This window comes from Cydia amplana, chromosome 1 (assembly GCF_948474715.1).
Source record: "Cydia amplana chromosome 1, ilCydAmpl1.1, whole genome shotgun sequence".
Classification (NCBI taxonomy): domain Eukaryota; kingdom Metazoa; phylum Arthropoda; class Insecta; order Lepidoptera; family Tortricidae; genus Cydia; species Cydia amplana.
Genome location: NC_086069.1, coordinates 25,105,105 through 25,122,910, shown reverse-complemented (window position 1 = coordinate 25,122,910; position 17,806 = coordinate 25,105,105). Strand labels below are relative to the sequence as shown.

General features: G+C 37.2%; 3 protein-coding genes across 3 annotated transcripts; 2 read left to right on the top strand and 1 right to left on the bottom strand.

The window, feature by feature from the left end:
* The first annotated feature begins 369 nt into the window (after window positions 1-369).
* Window positions 370-3,251, top strand: LOC134651729 (5'-AMP-activated protein kinase subunit beta-2). The gene is made up of 5 exons (XM_063506834.1): window positions 370-767; window positions 945-1,091; window positions 1,446-1,577; window positions 1,924-2,022; window positions 3,002-3,251. Exons 1-5 carry the CDS (start codon window positions 447-449, stop codon window positions 3,146-3,148), a joined length of 846 nt encoding a protein of 281 aa, XP_063362904.1. The 5' UTR covers window positions 370-446; the 3' UTR covers window positions 3,149-3,251.
* Window positions 3,252-8,537: 5,286 nt separating this feature from the next.
* On the bottom strand, window positions 8,538-13,715 carry LOC134650073 (UDP-galactose transporter senju). Its single transcript, XM_063504938.1, has 4 exons — window positions 13,527-13,715; window positions 13,202-13,325; window positions 10,287-10,470; window positions 8,538-9,185 (listed from the first exon to the last, which is right to left on the bottom strand). Exons 1-4 carry the CDS (start codon window positions 13,606-13,608, stop codon window positions 8,538-8,540), a joined length of 1,038 nt encoding a protein of 345 aa, XP_063361008.1. The 5' UTR covers window positions 13,609-13,715.
* Window positions 13,716-14,222: 507 nt separating this feature from the next.
* LOC134650804 (TBC1 domain family member 23) lies at window positions 14,223-16,703 on the top strand. Its single transcript, XM_063505741.1, has 2 exons — window positions 14,223-14,354; window positions 14,616-16,703. Exons 1-2 carry the CDS (start codon window positions 14,332-14,334, stop codon window positions 16,618-16,620), a joined length of 2,028 nt encoding a protein of 675 aa, XP_063361811.1. The 5' UTR covers window positions 14,223-14,331; the 3' UTR covers window positions 16,621-16,703.
* Window positions 16,704-17,806: the final 1,103 nt, after the last annotated feature.

Genomic DNA, 17,806 nt, shown 5'->3' with positions numbered 1-17,806 from the left:
TATTTTTTAATTATTAACTCTAAATCCGTGGAGAGGACAAGGAAAGCCCTATAAGTCCTATAGGAAAAAGAAAAGAGGTTCTGTTATACGACGTTCACACGTCTAAAGTATTAACTTAAATAGCTTAAAAAAAGGCTAGGTCCAAAACGTAGATTTCGTTATCGTCGTTAGTAAAATCATGAGAAATCCCAGTTTTAATACATAAAAAAGATACATAAAATAAGATGTTATATAGCCTAATAAAGATGTTAGGAAAGACATAGAAATGAATATTTACATTGCAAAAATCCTACATCTTTTAGTATGACAAAGAGTTCCGTGAAAAATAGTAAGTCCAATTCGGACTGTTATTTTGATTGACAATGACATTTTTGCTTTTAGTGCACTAAAATTTCTATATTTCCTCAAATGTGAGGTTTAATTTGGTTGACTATTTTATATACATAATGGGAAACGCAGGTAGTAATCCTCCCAAGGAATGGCATAAAGATACTGCAGCTAAACCTACAGGCGCTGGTCCTTCTTCCCCAACCAAAGAAGGCGAGGCTTTTACGTTTGACAAAAAGGTAGACGACGATCGAAGTGGAAGAGATGACGATAATAACATTGAGGATGGGGCTCCTTATTATACCAAGGCCGTGCCTGAGAGCAAGGAAGAATTCGGTGTTATGCGAGAACGATCGAACACGTTGACTGAAGGAAGTAAATCTACGGACGAATCGAAAGTATTGCCCACTGTGTTTAGATGGGAAGGTGGTGGTAAACAGGTACTTTTCCGATCAAATTTTGGCATATACTTGTTTCTACATTACTATATAAAACATTAGATTTTAAGAACTAAAAAAAAAAAGAAAATCTCACATCCAATGTTCTTTTGGGTTTGTCTATCTATTTTAATATTTAATTTATGGTAGAACTTAAAGCATAATGACGATTACTTGTAGGTTTTCATTAGTGGAACATTTACTGACTGGAAGACAATTCCTATGGTTAAGAGTCATGGAGATTTTGTGACCATTATAGACCTCCCAGAAGGCGAACACCAGTACAAGTATTTTGTGGATGGAGAGTGGCGTAATGACCCTACAGTGGTGAGCTATAATATGATTTTCTTTATAAGGTCAATGGGTAAGTATGGCATACAGCTAAGTGTGGCTGGCCTTCACATTGGGGCCTGTCTACACATTGATTAATGCGTGTTCATACATTTGCTACTTGTTACTTGCATTTAGTGGCAATACTTACCCATATCAACATCACAAATCACAATTTTGAAAAAGTAAATAAAGTTCAGTTTAATAAATAAAACATAGTTGTCTAACACATGTCATCCCCCAATGTAGGATTATTATCTTGGTTAGGCCCTTAGGACAGACTACACTTGTCTTTACAATAAGAAATACTCAGAAAAAGAATGAATTTAATAGTCCATTATGTGTTTACAGAAATTAGTTGACAATGGCATGGGATCCAAGAATAACTTGGTAAAGGTGAAGTTGTCAGACTTTGAGGTGTTCCAAGCTTTGGCTAAGGATAGCGAAGGAATACACAGCAGCGCCCAGACTGAGTATTCACAGGTAAATTAATACTTGTCTTCTTTTAAATACAGTAGAACCTGCTCAATATCCCCATTTTTAGAGTTCCGTACCTCAAAAGCAAAAAAACGGAACCCTTACAGGATCACTCGTGCGTCTGTCTGTCCGACCATTCCCCTCCTTTATCTCCGAAACTACTGGGTCTAACATTTCAGAAAAAAATGCACAAAACAGTTCTTTACCTATAGATGACAGGAAAATCTATTAGAAATGTGCAGTCAAGCATGAGTCTGATTTAATCTACGGAACCCTTGCGCGTTCCAAGGGTTCCGACTCGCACTTGGCCAGTTTTTTTCTTACTTATTAATGTGGTTATTGTTCATTTCAGGAAATTCCACAAGCTAAACCATGGGAGAAAGTATCAGGGCCACCGATATTGCCCCCTCACCTATTACAAGTCATATTGAACAAAGATACACCACTTTCAGTAAGTAGTAATCTCCTTATTTTTTACTGCACCTATCACAATTTAATTTGGATATTTTGTTAAATATCATGCCTACATGAAACACAACCAGAGGGACTAACTATTTAAAAAAAAGTGCAAAATTTAGACATTGCCACATGCTCCTTGCTGCTAATCATCAAAACATAAAATTAATTGAAAACAGACAAAACATTATTGAAAACATATTACTCTTCATCATTAAACTCATTAACCTTTTCGACGCCGTGTCAAACACAAAAGCTGTCTCTCAGACGCCACGTCACCGAAGTGTCAAAACTGAAATTGAACTTTATGCATATGCACCTGGGTCTATGTTGCTCTGTGGTCTATGACCGATTAATACGTCTTTGGCGTTGGACCTGCGGTGCGTATATATCGGTCATTGGCGTCCAAAAGGTTAAAACTTTAAATACAGTACCCTCAACCTTCAACCCTCAGTGCCGTGGACTAGACGCGCGCGACCAGCGGCAGATCAAGGCCATTAACATTAATACATTCAGTGTGGAAAACCCGACTATCGGGTATTTTATGATTTCATTCCTTGGCCGGACGACCCGATAGGGGCTATTCATAAATTACGTCATTTCAAATTAGGGGGGAGGGGGTCTGGACATCGGATGATGGTAGCAAGAAGTAGGAGGAAACGGCGTCATGCGAAGCATGATTTTTGGATGATTTTAGGGGGGGGGGGGGGGTCCAAAATCCTCAAAAATCGATGACGTAATTTATGGACAGCCCCATAGTCGGGATCGTGGTACTACAGCATTATATGACGAAATTTTTGTGGCCTGGCGCGGATGTCTTGTTTGGCTGGGTGGCAATGAATGTGTTAATATATTGCGTTCGACCAAATGTTTAAATGGCCTTGAACGGCCACTCGTCACCCCGCCGATCACGTGCGTCCAGTCCACGGCTTTTCTTTGCCGGAAGTGAGCCCAAAATATTTTTTTTTTTTCAGTGTGAACCAACTCTCCTACCAGAACCAAACCACGTCATGTTGAACCATCTATACGCGCTGTCTATCAAAGATGGAGTCATGGTACTATCCGCGACCCATAGGTATCGGAAGAAATATGTTACCACCCTTCTGTATAAGCCAATATAGGTCAAGGTGCCATGGTAGTTATAAAGGTGAAAGACCCCCATTGACGGATCAATTTTGTTAGCAATATAATCTAATCCTTCACTGCCAGCGACCCGCTGCGATGATTCTCTGTTCGTAGGCGCTTTTCGCTACATATGGGTTTTCCCGTGATCGGTTACGAACGTAGCACGTAGCTCGCGCAGGCAGTGAATGCGTTAAAGCTCTGTCACGAATTAAATTAAAATAATAATTGAGTCCCGACATACGCGTCACAAAACGTCTGAAGTGTTATACGCGTCCTTATAATTCGATGTGTTAAAATCGATCAACATGTGTAAGAAACTTGATCGTCAACGGGGGTCTAAGGTTGTACTTTTGTACATGTACGTACAGGTATGCACAGTGGAACAATTTGACCTACGACCATGAAATGCGCTGATGCGCTCTATCTCTATTGCTCTTGCATACGAGCGACAAAGAGACGCTGCCGTGAGTCCTGGCTATGGGCTTTATTGCGGATGCAATAGAGTCTAAAATTAAAGTTTTTACTTTTATCCACATTTTATGTCAAAATAAGAAAATATTTATTGACTAAACTAAATAAAAAATCATCGATATTAAACTTTCGTGACGAGCGACGAGGCGGGCGGCGCGATCAGTGCACGAGTTGCAGTCGCCGCGAGCACTCTAGCCTGAGGATGGACCCCCGAAGGGCCCGAAACATGTCGCCAATAGCGACTAAAAATTCAAGTGAGTGAAACCGTTGTCGTATAAACAGTTTACATAAAAAATACCCAAGTAACTACATAATTTAATATACTTTTATGTCAGAGTCAAATTGTTTGATTGTACTTGCCTTTATTAATTTGTTCAGCAGTGTGCCTAGGTAAATATAATATAATAATATTGTTATTTAGGTTTTAGCAATTTTAGACATTTGCCCCTTACGCGAAATGTACTAACAGAATTCTTGTCATTGCTCTAGCGGTTTTGCATTGGCAAAAACTTAGTCACAGTTCGCTAATAAGTCATGTATAAAGCAATATTTAAAATAGTTTGCTTGGTCACTCTGACCAAAATGGACGAATATAGAATATAGAGTTATGTAAACGCACACGCTATTTTTGTTCGTTTATCGCATTGGCAACGGGTGAAATGATTAACCGTTTGACCGCCAACGATGTCATTTCACGTCGACATGTGCCCCAGATTTTAAGAATTACCGAAATATAACTATACCTATAATAAAATCATACAAGTAGGTATGCTGCTGTACTCTATGTAGCTTTGATTTTTAACAAGGTTTAAGAAAAATAATTAGAAACTCATATTTGTTGCTTATAGACTCCGACCACGCTAAGATTGTACCGAATGGGCGTCGACAATGTATATAAATATCACATGATTAACGCCATAGGCACTCGACGTAGCACCTGCCAATTGGCATGAAAACTTAGCGTGGTCCGATTCTACTGATGCAAAAACTAGATGGACAATAATGGCTTGGATAACGGTTTTTGGTCGGCGTGATATGACGTCGTTTGCAGTCAAAAGGGTTAGCAAAATAAGGAAGTTATTGATGTACATAATAAGACCTTGAATAAAATTTAATTGTCAAAATATTAAGTGTGATGTGCCTCAACGAAGCCCAAATGATGTCTCCCAAGAAACTTTATGATGTAAGAAATTCTATTTAATGATTACTTACCAAGTATGAAATAAATTATGCGCGTCGGTTACTTGCGTTTTGTAAATTTCACCCGTATTTCACCCACAGATGTGCAAGATGCGGAAAATTTCCTAAAAGTTTGAAATGTTCTCGGTAATTTCAGGAAAAATTCACAGGAAACAACGGAAACTTTCATTTTGGAAATTGAATCGATCCCCGATTCCCCATACAAAAATATGTGATGTTTCCGAAACTATTCCATATGAAAATTTCGCAATTTTGGAAACTTTCCGACGGCACATCATCACGAAACTTTAACCTTATGAAATGAAATAAATAAAATATTTTCAGGCAACTAATGGCTCTGGTAAATCCATATTATGTAACATATAAACTTGCATACATATTATAAATAAATTATAGTCTGGCACAGCGCCTTGTCAGTAGAAAAAGGCGAAGAGTTGACTTCCCATAGAAATATTGAGTTTCGCGCCTTTTTCTACTGACAAGTCGGGTGTGTTTCAGTATAAAATTAAAAACGCACACATTATGGCTATGGAAGTACTTACGCAAATAATACTAAATTGATAAGTAGGTATTTAATCATCTTTATTTTCAAAAAGCTAATACCTCTAAACAAACATAAAAGGAACACATTACTTTTATAAAACATATAATTAATTGTGATACTGTCAACAAATAATTTTACAAATTGTTTGGTTAAGTTTCAATTTTTTTTACACATTAATATGTCCAAGGGGCTGCAAAATTTAACACGCAGAAGGTGAATGAATTAATGCTTAAACTGGACATGCAGTTAAGCGACTGAGTGTGACACAAATACACTCAGTCTGTCTCTAAGGAGCATGGTAAAATAAATATACCTACCTATTTTTACATAACAATGTATGGTAAAGTTAAATGCTATCTACACGAGGCCTCTGGTATGCGACTAAACCCTTTGAACACCACGCGTATCGTGGCGCGCCATCGTGAACCTTGTCGGAACGCACGAAGGTTGATATTGGGCTGTAGCCGCGCGCGACAATTGACGTCTTAGGCGTTCAAAGGGTTAATAACTTCTTAGGTAGGCAAAATATTCTTAAAGTAAGTAATATACCGACTATATTAATATGTAGTATTGCTTCTGTTCCATATTACACTATCGCGATAAATGTACCTACTGTACATAATACTCATCATATACCTACAAGTTTGAGAACTATTTCTAATACTGGCACAAGCATCATTTGAAGTAATCTATACGTTTTATCTAGGTCAGAGTATCTCAAACATATAACCCACGACCGAACCCCTTTCCCACGCAGTTTTTTAAAGTGCGAGCGAGCCAGTGACCCGTTATCTATCATGCTGTGTCTTATTGCGAATACAACCTCAGCCGAACTCCCGGGGCTTCGTGTAGCGCTTTTTGAGAAACCCTGATCTAGGAGTAAAACTTTTCTGTTATATAAGTAAGGGTGGTATTAGGTGGTATTCCATCTGTCCAATGTGTATACGTCTCACATTTTGCTTAGTGAGAGAGTGAGACGCAATGACATTAGACAAAGAAATTGGACAGATGGAATACCACCCTAAGGCAGTCTTCAAATTGGATGCGCATTCGCACGCCGCTCCGGCGATCACATCAGTAATATGATAACCGCGTAATGCGCACGCATTGGTATAGGGAATCCGGGAGACGAACCGAAAATTATTTCATTAGCACTCCAATATCCCCTAACGATAAGCGGGCATCATGGCACATATGTATGCCAAAAAATTCTCAAGTTAAGTATGCAAGCGTCTGAAGCGTCCCGAACTCTCCCTACCAATTTTTAGTTTTCAGTGATGTCATATAGGTCCATATGAATATTTTTTTTTATTATAAGCACCATTAAATTTCTATTTTACTAAACAATCACACACCCTTTTAAATTTTACATCGAAACATTTCATGACCATTCTTGAAATACTTATTGTTTTAGAGATTCGGTGTAATTACTAACTTAAAAACTTAGGTACAACATGAAATAAGATCTCCATAATAGAATCAACATATTGTGTTTTCTAACGAAAACGTTAGATATAAGTACTTAGCGAGAAATATTGAACTTTTAATACTGTTAACTGAAATAGATATCATACACTAAAGAAAAAGTGACCTAAGTCCACCGTTGGCCGAGGCGGGAATCGAAGCGCCTTCCTTAGATTCTCCGAAACATGTAGCGCGAGTGGTTAAACTACGTGAGTCTAGGACCATTATTAGACGCGAGAGGTATAGTTGATCAAACCAATTTGGCAGTAAATAGGAACAAAAAAAAACATATTCATCCTTTTCTTTTGGATGCTAGTACTAGTGTAAGACAAAGATAGTATGATTCTCTATGTCTATGTTTGAAATGAGACAGTCCTTTGACCCTACAAAAAATGTTAATGTTTACAAATCTTTGTCTTCTCACATAAACATTCAATGAGTTACTTATTTGGTTTCTATTAACATAAATCATCAATTATTCATGTTACATGATTGTTATCACCATATATTTCGTTAGGTAACATTATCACATTAAATCACACCTATTTCAACTTAACATAAATAAAAATAACATTAATTTAGATCTTTAAAAAGCCAATATTGGCAATAGACAGAATACAACAAATAATCATTCAAATTAACAAATAACAGACATTTTTGTTTGATATTCCAAACGAGGAAAGTCCAAAGGAATCTATATTTGAACTTATACCTTGTAACTTAGATCTTAGAATCCAACGCAGATTTAAAACTTCTTACTCTATACTCAAAATTGCAGAAAACAAATTAAAACTCACTTAAATGGTAAAATGTGCTAAATCACAAAAAGCTTTGTAAATTAACAAATCAAAATGCATGTCTTAAGACTCTTAAGTAATCATAATCAAAGAGTATGAATAATAATCAAAAATGCATTACTTTAAAGGCGACTGCGTTTCATAATAACCATAATACCGTCTTTCTATCCCGTGTCGTATGTACAGTCAGCATCAGACTACGCGTCAAAAGTATCTATTGCCATTCTCTAATAACTTAATAAAGAGACATGGCTCTATGTGTAGAACAATTAGACTGTTACAGATACCTACTTTATAACGAAAACTGTAGAGATATATCTCTATTTGGAAAAGTACTCTAGTGTGGCACTGGTGGCAGATACTTTTGGAGTATTGTTTTATCCGCTACTATTATTGATGCGGAACTCTACAGTCAGCTACAAAGATACCTGGACTATTAACCGCGACTCACTTCGTTCGTTTGTCTTTGCCTTTTAACATTTTATCGCACTAATAAACAACGACAAAGACAAATAAACGATTTACGATACGAGACGAAACGAACGAACGAAAAGATCCACGTAGCCCACAGAGCTCGTTTACAGAAGAACTTCTGTAAGTAAACAACGATACATACATACATATTTTTAAAGAACTTCCACAGAAATGCGTGTGTCGTTAATCTAAATACAAATAACTAGAGTTTTAAGAGTGACCCAGGAGACCGAAACCATGGCAACGAGTGACACGAAAAAATTGATTCACACAGGCATACACAGTCGATCAATACCAAGTCACGGACAAGGTCCGACACATAATAAATAGGTACCTTTTTTATGCAAAGTTAATGGCACTTAGTGACGGTATTAAATAATATCACCGTTAAATTTCGTACCCCTTTTAAAATTGTAAAACACAGTAAGGTACCCACTATTCGGTTCTAACTTCTTCTAACAAGGGCTTCTGATCTTTATCTTTAGGTTCATTCAAGATCGCATTATTCACTGGATTTTTCATATACATCCCCACCGCTATACTGACTAGACATATAGACGTCACTGTGCCCCAAGTGATCAAAATATTAAACAACAAATAACAAACTACCGCTGTTATAACCAATTCTAGCGCACTGGCGTAAGTTTTTAATATAGAATTAAGATTCTTCAAGAAAAAACTAGTCACTATACCTACGACGGCGCTATTTACAATAATAAGTATCACAATAATATTAGCTAGCGAGCTAAAATCGTCAAAGACGCTTCGTAGTTCGCCTTTAAACATAAGTATGAAGAAGTTACAGATTACTGAGTCTAGATACATAAACACGTTTTGTAGGAATATGTCTACGCTCGCGCCCTGCGTTTTTAGGAGATACTCGTTGTAAGTCCCGGCTAAACATGAGCAGAAATTCTGGAAGTTGATGGATAGGAAGTAGATGTTGAATACTTGCGACCAGCGGTCGGTCTCTCCGGTCTTGGACTGGACTGAGGCAGCGTCGAAGTTCTTGAGGATGCACCCGAGGGTTAGGATGCCTAAAGACACCCATTGCATTAACGTCAGCTTCTTTTGGAACAGACACTGAAACGAACGGATTGGAAGATTAGAATTAATTCAAGAGCAAGAACAGTCAGTATCAAAAGTAGCGGATCAAATTACGCGTAAAAATTATCTAATAGCATAACAAAAAGATGTGTAGGTGTCTCTAATCACTACCGGATCAGAAGGAATGTTAATTTGAAAGTCACTGGATATCAATTAAGATTTTATTATCGTTCTGCAATATTAACACACAATTAATTAAAACCAATTTAATCAGTCAGTAAATTTAGCAAAACGTTACACTACTTATACGCAATTGGGAACTACCGGGCAAGTCGCAAGGCGGGGGACAACTGGCGAGGCCCGCGCCTTGCGGCTCGCATCTAGAATGCGTTGTCAGCATTCCTGTTACATTGTGTCCCTACAGATGTATGTCTGTATGTAGAACATTTAGATTGTGAGAGATACTTTTGATCTCGAACTGTAGAGATATAGGTATCAGTGTCCCACTGCTGGGCAAAGGCCTCTCCCATGGTTCTCCATAACTCCCGATTATGTGCTCCCTCCAGCCAGTTGTAAAGGAAGGTGTCGAAGTCGTCTCGCCAACTTTTCCTGGGCCTACTCCGCCCACGCTTCTCGGCCGCCATTCACGGTAGGCAAGCTACGCATTAAAATAAAAGCTCAACGGCATCTGTTTTAATACGTACAGAGAGCTTACTATATAGACACTAGAGTCACTAGACATGGTCATTTTTTTTTCTGATAATGAAATGAATATTATACATTACCTCCTATAACGTATGGGAGACGATCAAGCTGTTTAACATATTCATTGCCACCCAGCCAAACAAGACATCCGCGCCAGGCCACAAAACAATCTTCATATAAAGGTGTAGTACCACGATCGCGACTATCGGGTCGTTCGGCCTGGGAACGAAATCATAAAATACCCGATAGTCGGGTTTTCGGCACTGAATGTGTTAAAGGCTGTGCTGCGACCGAGTGGAAACGTTAATCCACTGCCCTTCATACCCGGAGTGTTGACATTCTTCAAACATCTGACCGCTCTTGGTAAACCTAACTGGCGTTAAATTGCCCAGAATGGGGGAAAAGGCGTTCTTTGCGTAAGTAGTAATCTACCTGGAAAAGTATAGCAGTGAGCACGACCCGGAACTGCAGCAGTATGTAGTACGAGGTCGGGTCGTAGTGCGAGAGGTTCACGAAGGCCAGGTTGTTGTAGAAGCAGTATAGCAGCGAGGGGATGAAGTAGAGTAGCAGGAGCTTGTAGTTCAGGGCCACCGCTCGGAAAATGTGGGGTTTGTCACTGTAACAATGTTATCGAAGACTATTAACCGTACTGTATACGTACATTAATTATTTAATTTTCTATTTTAAAATTTTGACATCCCTAGAGATGTTATAGCAGGCCATGGCTTCCTTTTGGCCCTAGGACAGGCCAGGGCTCGGCAAGCTTGTGAGAAGAACCAATCGCAGTAGACATTTTTAGTTTAAAGTTTCGCATAAAGCTATAAAAGTTTATTTTAAGTAGGTAGGTAGTAGTCTAATTTTTCTAAGGGCCACTTGCACCATCCCTCTAACCAGGAGTTAACCGGTTAACCCCGGGTCAGTGGGATGGTGCAAGTGGCGCTTAGTGTAATTTTTTTGTCTTGACGACGAGATGCAATTTTTTGTTGGAGGAAATTTCACCACACTAACTTTTGTAATAAAAATAATTGATCTGTAAGTATAGGCGCTGCCAATACCTAGTCCACGCTTACGCTTCAAATTCCAAATTCGCGATTCCAATACCTAGATAAAATGTAAACCTTTTGGCGTTAACAACTTAGATAAACTAAAACTAAGTAAATCTAAATTATTAAAATTGTCTATTTACTACATGTTAGGTACTATTGATTGTTTTGTAATTATACTCTACATATTAAACAGCAAAATAATGCAGCAACAACATAGGTACCTATATGTTTTATTTGAAAAGACGTTGTAAATTTAATGTGCAATTAACATAGTAGTTTAATTACGTACTTATCAACTTAATTACACACATTCGCTACAGTGATAGCTGATAGCAGGCTGGCAATCTACCACGTATTTACGTAATTTAAGTACATATGTGGGCGTTGTCATGTTGCATTTATGCGGTTATCACACTGATGCGAATTAGCACGTCGCTCCGGTCCGGTGTATGAGCGTGACAGTGCTATCTGCATATGTACTCTGATGTCCCGTTCGCACATCGGTGCGGCGTGCGAATCAGGATTCATTTTGAAGATCTCCTTAGTCTCATATTTATTTTATTTTGACCTATGATGAATGACGATATAAAATAGTTATTTTCGATACAAGTGCGAAAGAGGAAATTCGAAACGAGTGGCGATAAATTAAAGCACGACCGAAGGGAGTGTTTTAAATCGACACGAGTTGCGAATTACCTATTCGCACGTGAATCGAACAACGTTTTACAGTACATATGGCACTTTAAAGTTTCGACATACGCACGAAAAGTGCTATTTAACGCATTAGTGCAGAAAAGTAGCCCCATATGTACTGTAAATATATTTGTGGTACCAACTGGAAGACGAGGTTTAAAGTAGGTTGATGGTGTATTCTGGGTCATTATGTTTATTCGGAAATATCATTTATACATTATGTAATTATTTTTAATGAATGTTAGGGAAGCATAAGCATGTAGATAAGCAATTAAGCAGCACCAGTTCAAGTTAAAAGCTATTTTTGTTAAACCCGGTTATAAAGTCTAGCTGCATTACTTTATCTACACATATTAGGGATGTAAACTGCAAAAATGCAACTGCATTGCCTGTGAATGAAATGAAATTGCCTAATAATAAATAAAAAATTCTACCCAAATTGTCTAAAGATACAAGTAATCAATAATTACTTACAATACACTTCATTGGGCACCAAACGGAATTTTACATGAAAATAAATTAAATTGAATGGAATTTAACAGGAAGCTTTATGGATCTAATGCTAACTCTTGAAGTTTCTACAAAATGTCTGAGTTGGGTAAGTAAATAACACATTATTACTTCACCAACAACTTAATTATAATATCTTTTAATGGAAATAAAATTTTCATCTCTTATTAACATATACATCAAGATTGGTACATCTGGTGGTGACAGTAGGTAGCTGGCTTTTTCTACTATGTACCATTATATGGAAATCCAAGGCACACATATTTTTTTACATAGTTTACTCACTTCCTCTGTTTTAAAAGCAATTCATGAAAATACTTGTGATGCATTCCAACTATAGTAGCCAGGTGGCCGGGTAATCCAGGATCATCCCAGTATTGATAAACCAACATCAGGCAACCCTAACCCAATTAAAATACTTTTTGTAAGAAATATTCAATGAGAATCCAACTGGATGTGTCCTGTTTGTTTGTTTGATTAACTATTGATACAATTTCAGTTGTTTTAGCTTGTTAGTACTTCATTCACAAACATGCTTGAAATGGATGTAACTGTAACTTTAGTCATTGAAATGCCAAAGCTATGATAATTTAGATAAATAATAAATATCTAAATTATCATAGCATTGGCATTTTCATGAATGAATTGGTAATTCAGTAAGTAAATCAGATTAAATCTCCTAAGACTATCCATACAAAAAAAAATTGAATTTGAATTGAAGTTCTTTTGATATAAAATGGAATGTCAACATTGTTCAAATTGAAAAAAAAAGGGATTTAATTAAAGTTTTTTTTAATTGTCAAGGAAGAAAGTTAGAAGACCTTAGGAGGATTACAGTAGAGTCAATTTATAATGCCATTCAATCCAATGATTATTTACATTATTTACACTATGGAGTTATCTATGGAAATCAATACCAACACATAATTGCTGCAGCAACAGGTTGATTTGCAGATTAAGCATTATAACAAATTGCCACAGCAAAAGTGTTAAAAGTATGAATAACTCAGTCATAATAAATACTATAGCCTTATAATAAAAGGACTCTGCTCATATTTTAGAAGCACTAGTTTCGGGAAAAATATAAATGAATCATACTTTCGTCTATACGAGTAGAGTGTGGCGGAAGCCACAAGTTTGAGCAGCTCAGTCAGAAACACCACTAGGGTTGTATTATACGAATATCCTCCATTTGCGTTCTTAGATGCAGTCACGAACACACCTGAAACAAAACAAACATTCATGTAACAAGAAATAAAACTCAATACTCAATCACCTATTGTCGTACAGTAGGTACCTAAATACAAATTCCAGGGAAGAGCAGAGGAAGTATGTAAATCGATAACGCTATGGTACTTTAGGCCTGAAGTTTTTGATAAGGAAAAACAGCCTGGTGTAACGAATAGTGAATTATGAAACTTACCTTGAAATACAAATAATATTATGTACAAAGCGAATGTAATAAATCCCTCTTTATTGGGGAATAAGTTTTGAAGTGCTTTCATTTTAAGTCCATCACTTCCCGTTCATATACTGCAACTAACTACAAGAATACAATTTAAATTATTTACAGATCCGGATTTTCCGAATAGCGTCGCGAACTCGCGAACGAAACAAACAAATAAATGAGCAAGATAGGATACAGGATACCTAGAGTGGTCCGAATTGAAGAAGTGTCTTCACGAAAAAATATACTAAACCAATGATAAACTTTAAATCCCACGAATAAAAAAAACAATTATCATCAAAAATATACCACTTATAAAATAATTATTTATCAATAAACTACGTTTCAAGACGTTTGTGATATTAGGTAAATAAAATGCGGCTATCACTTTGATGAAATTTGTTTACTATGTTTTGGACCATAGCCATGTGACATTTTTTTTTTATGGCCTTAGATCCATGTGACATGTGACAATGACATCTGTAGGGTTATTCAAGACATTGTTTTAACAGCCTTGAGGATATTGTTTTTTAAGCAAAAAATTATTGTTTGCTTTAGTCATTTGATGACAGTTGGACACAGCTGTCAGCTGACAATTTAGTTTTAGTACTGTCAATGGCATTGATTTTATTGTTGTGTTGAAATTTACAAAAATTTAGATTGTTCTGTACGTGAGCACGGGTGATTAATCAACCATCGCCATTAATATTATAGTTTCCGAGATTGAAGCGGTTGATCATCGGTGGTTGTAAAACAACAACAGTGATTTGGGCCTGTCGCAATGGAAGAAGACGACAGCACTTGGTAAATAAATAGACGCAATTGGTTGTCGAATAATGCAGTTCTTTATTATTATATGCTTAATATGATGCTAAGACAATATAGACATGACAATGTAGACATTTATCTTTCCTTTAATTATCGGTATGTCGAGTACTTATATGACCTAATTGATTAAGACTTGCATAGTATGTCTGCACGGCAAGACATTTCTTATCTATTTCGCTTCCGTGACGCGATAGGCAGTGAACGCGTTTATGTTAAGTGTATAATTTATATTTTCAGGTTGATTGAACTAGAGTCGGCGCTTCTCGATGGATGTTCAGCTCACGAAATAAACATGCTCACAAAAGGTAAAAAGATTCCAGAAAGTCTGCGTCCTGACGTGTGGCTCCTCTGTCTCAACTGCCAAGATGCTAGCAATCAGTTATTGCTCTTTGATGAAATCTTTGATTTGACCAATCAGAATGAACTGAGAGATGACGTGAAGAAGTTCGTAAAAAGTCTCGGTAATGATGATGATGACAAACTGTCAGTAATTTCTGACATTGAATCAATCATCACATTTTACTGCAAGTCCAAATCAATTCAATACACCTCCAATAACGGTTGGATCGAAATTTTATTGCCATTGTTGAGTTTAAAATTACCAAGGGCAGATACATACAATTTGTTTGAAAAAGTGATAAATCTATACATTCCAAAAGGCTGTACCAAAAATGGTGTACCATTCCATATACTGCGATTGGTTTTACAATATCATGACCCGGAGCTGTGTTCATTCTTGGATACCAAGAGGATAACTCCGGAGCAGTACTGTCTGCCGTGGCTCAGGTCCCTCTTTGCTGGAACATGCAGTCTGGATGTCGTTCTATTCATGTGGGACTTATATTTTCAGAGATCTGATCCCTTCTTCATTTTCTTTCTCTGTCTTATTATGATAATAAACTCCAGAGAACAACTGCTCCAAATGAAGAATGAAGACAAATCTGAAATCATAGAAATTCTGAGCAGGATGCCAGCAGATTTGGAAGCGCCAGATGTTTCCGATTTTTGCTCATTAGCTCATTATTATTCCTTAAAAACGCCAGTTTCATTCCGAGATGATGTCCTAGATGTGTTGTTCTCAACAGATGGCCTTGAGATTAACTCTAAACTTTATTCCCAAGCCCTCTGTCTTCCGGTAGCAGTCCATGAACTGATAGAGAGTGCCACAGTAGATGCGTCAGACATTGATAGTGTTAAGTACTTCTTGGTTGATTGCCGGCCAGCAGAGCAATACAATGCTGGGCACTTATCTACTGCCTTCCATTTGGACTGCAATCTCATGCTTCAAGAACCAAATGCATTCAATACTGCAGTACAAGGTTTACTCAATGCACAGAGACAGGCATTGGCCGCTGGATCATTGGCAGCCGGTGAACATCTTTGTTTCGTTGGTTCTGGAAGGACAGAGGAGGACAGCTATGCACACATGGTGATAGCTTCATTCTTAAAAAGGAATACCAAATATATCTCAATGCTGGATGGTGGATTTGTAGCCATACATGACTACTTTGGTCCCCACATGACGGATTGTTTGGAAGAACACAACCCGGCATCATGCCTAGTCTGTGCCCCGCAAAACAACAATGAAGGAGTTGAATCACACCAAAGTAACACGAGGGACAATGCACCCGCCATACAGTTGTTTAGTAAACTTTCATCAGCAATGAAGGCTAAAAGCCAAGAAGTTAGAGGCAAGTTGATAGAATATATTGTGAATCCAAATGCTACTGGCGGTACAGGGGAATGGCATGTTTCTGCCAGCGACAAGAAGGAACAGAGGTACCGGAATGTTCCTCCGGTTTTCAGTATTAATGACGAAGATGATGATTCTCGTTCAGATTCTAGAAAGGACTTGACAGACTCAGATATGTTGGAAGAAACCGTGGACCTTAACACATTCCTAAAAGAGCATAATATAGTCGATAATTTCTTGTGTCAAGAGGTTCTATTGAATGGTTACATGTATGACTCATGCTTAGTTGTTACCGAGACACACTTAATAGTTCTGCGAGACATTCCAAACAAGCGGGGCATGTACAAGGTGCTGTCTCGAAGGCCGCTGTCGACCATTGTGAAGATAACGGCGAAAAAGCGGCACCCAGAACTAATCACATTCAAGTACGGCGTGCCCGACGGAGATAACTTGCTAATTAAGGATATGGATCGCTTTTTGATACCCAACGCTTCGCTGGCGACTAAAGTGGTCTCTAACCAGATAGTCCAACAGTTGGACAACAAATAAACCATTTGGATGTAGAATGACTCCTAAAGGTACTATAAACTCGCCTCAGTATTCGATTTTGAACCCAATTAGTGTAATATAAGCTCTATCCTCCTAAGGCCCAACGAAAAATTGAGTATGTAGTCAGTACGACCCGTAGTCCTACCAGTAGTACTATTGTTTTATACTCATTCAGACCCAAGTACTTAAAAGACTTTTTTAAATGTTATTGTACTTATACAGCACCTTGTACAGCACTTTGAATTTTTTTACGAACTTGTTAAAGGGCTCACAGACAAAACAAAACAGTCCTTTAGAAGTTCGTACACGCCAATTTCGATAAGCGCAAAATTTGAAATGGGTATTCTATTAAGTCCTACTGGTAGACTATGTGGTACGCTATGGCTACACAATGGTTGTAGGAGCTGGGTCTGAATAAGAAAGTTAATAAGTACTATGGGTAGGACCTTGGACCTTAGGAGGCTATTATTAAGCTGAGGAAAATCTAGATGTGGCTCTTTATTTTTACAAATTATTAAAAGTAGGTATTCATAAATATTTAATAGTCCGCCTAACGAAGTTTAGAGCACTTACTTCTTTATACACTCGTAAAATGTTTTTGGGATTACATGTTAAAAAACTCACTTTGTATTCATTTGCACATATTTGATGATTACTATTTTGAAACATAGCTACGCTACGTATGTATTTAATATTAAAACTAGTTTTAGTGCTTGTGCAAGTATTTAGGTTCCTAGTTGAAAACTAAACGTCAACCGTTTTAAGGCATCGAAAATGGTTACCTATGGTTATTTTCGTTTTTATTGTTCTTGAATGTAGTTACCATCCTTGAATAAATAACCCCTATTAGGTACTTTAGTACATTTTATAACGAGTCGTTGCAAGATAAAAAAATAGAGCGTTATGTGAATGACAAATCAATAATTCTTAAATTATTCAGTATAATTATGCATTTATTTCGATGTGTCTATGTTATAAAAGAGTCTGATAGTGAATATTTTTTTATACTAGTAATTACTTATTGTAGCTAGTTTTCTTAGCTTTGCTTTAGTTTTTTTAAATATGAATATTTAACTGTATGTATACACTTACACAATATAAGCCAATATCTTGCGTCTACCATTCCAATATTGCACAACTGTATTGCCTATCTTCTATGTTGGAACTGTCTGTTGGAAGTTATAAC

Excerpts from the sequence above, each read along its gene's own strand:
- LOC134651729 (XM_063506834.1), top strand. The coding sequence starts at position 447 with ATGGGAAACGCAGGTAGTAATCCTCCCAAGGAATGGCATAAAGATACT. Across the intron at positions 1,092-1,445 it reads GGCGTAATGACCCTACAGTG|AAATTAGTTGACAATGGCAT; the intron begins GTGAGCTATAAT and ends ATGTGTTTACAG. Across the intron at positions 1,578-1,923 it reads CCCAGACTGAGTATTCACAG|GAAATTCCACAAGCTAAACC; the intron begins GTAAATTAATAC and ends TGTTCATTTCAG.
- LOC134650073 (XM_063504938.1), bottom strand. The coding sequence starts at position 13,608 with ATGAAAGCACTTCAAAACTTATTCCCCAATAAAGAGGGATTTATTACA. Across the intron at positions 10,471-13,201 it reads CTCTACTCGTATAGACGAAA|TGACAAACCCCACATTTTCC; the intron begins GTATGATTCATT and ends ACATTGTTACAG. Across the intron at positions 9,186-10,286 it reads TCACTGCTATACTTTTCCAG|TGTCTGTTCCAAAAGAAGCT; the intron begins GTAGATTACTAC and ends CGTTCGTTTCAG.
- LOC134650804 (XM_063505741.1), top strand. The coding sequence starts at position 14,332 with ATGGAAGAAGACGACAGCACTTG. Across the intron at positions 14,355-14,615 it reads GAAGAAGACGACAGCACTTG|GTTGATTGAACTAGAGTCGG; the intron begins GTAAATAAATAG and ends TTATATTTTCAG.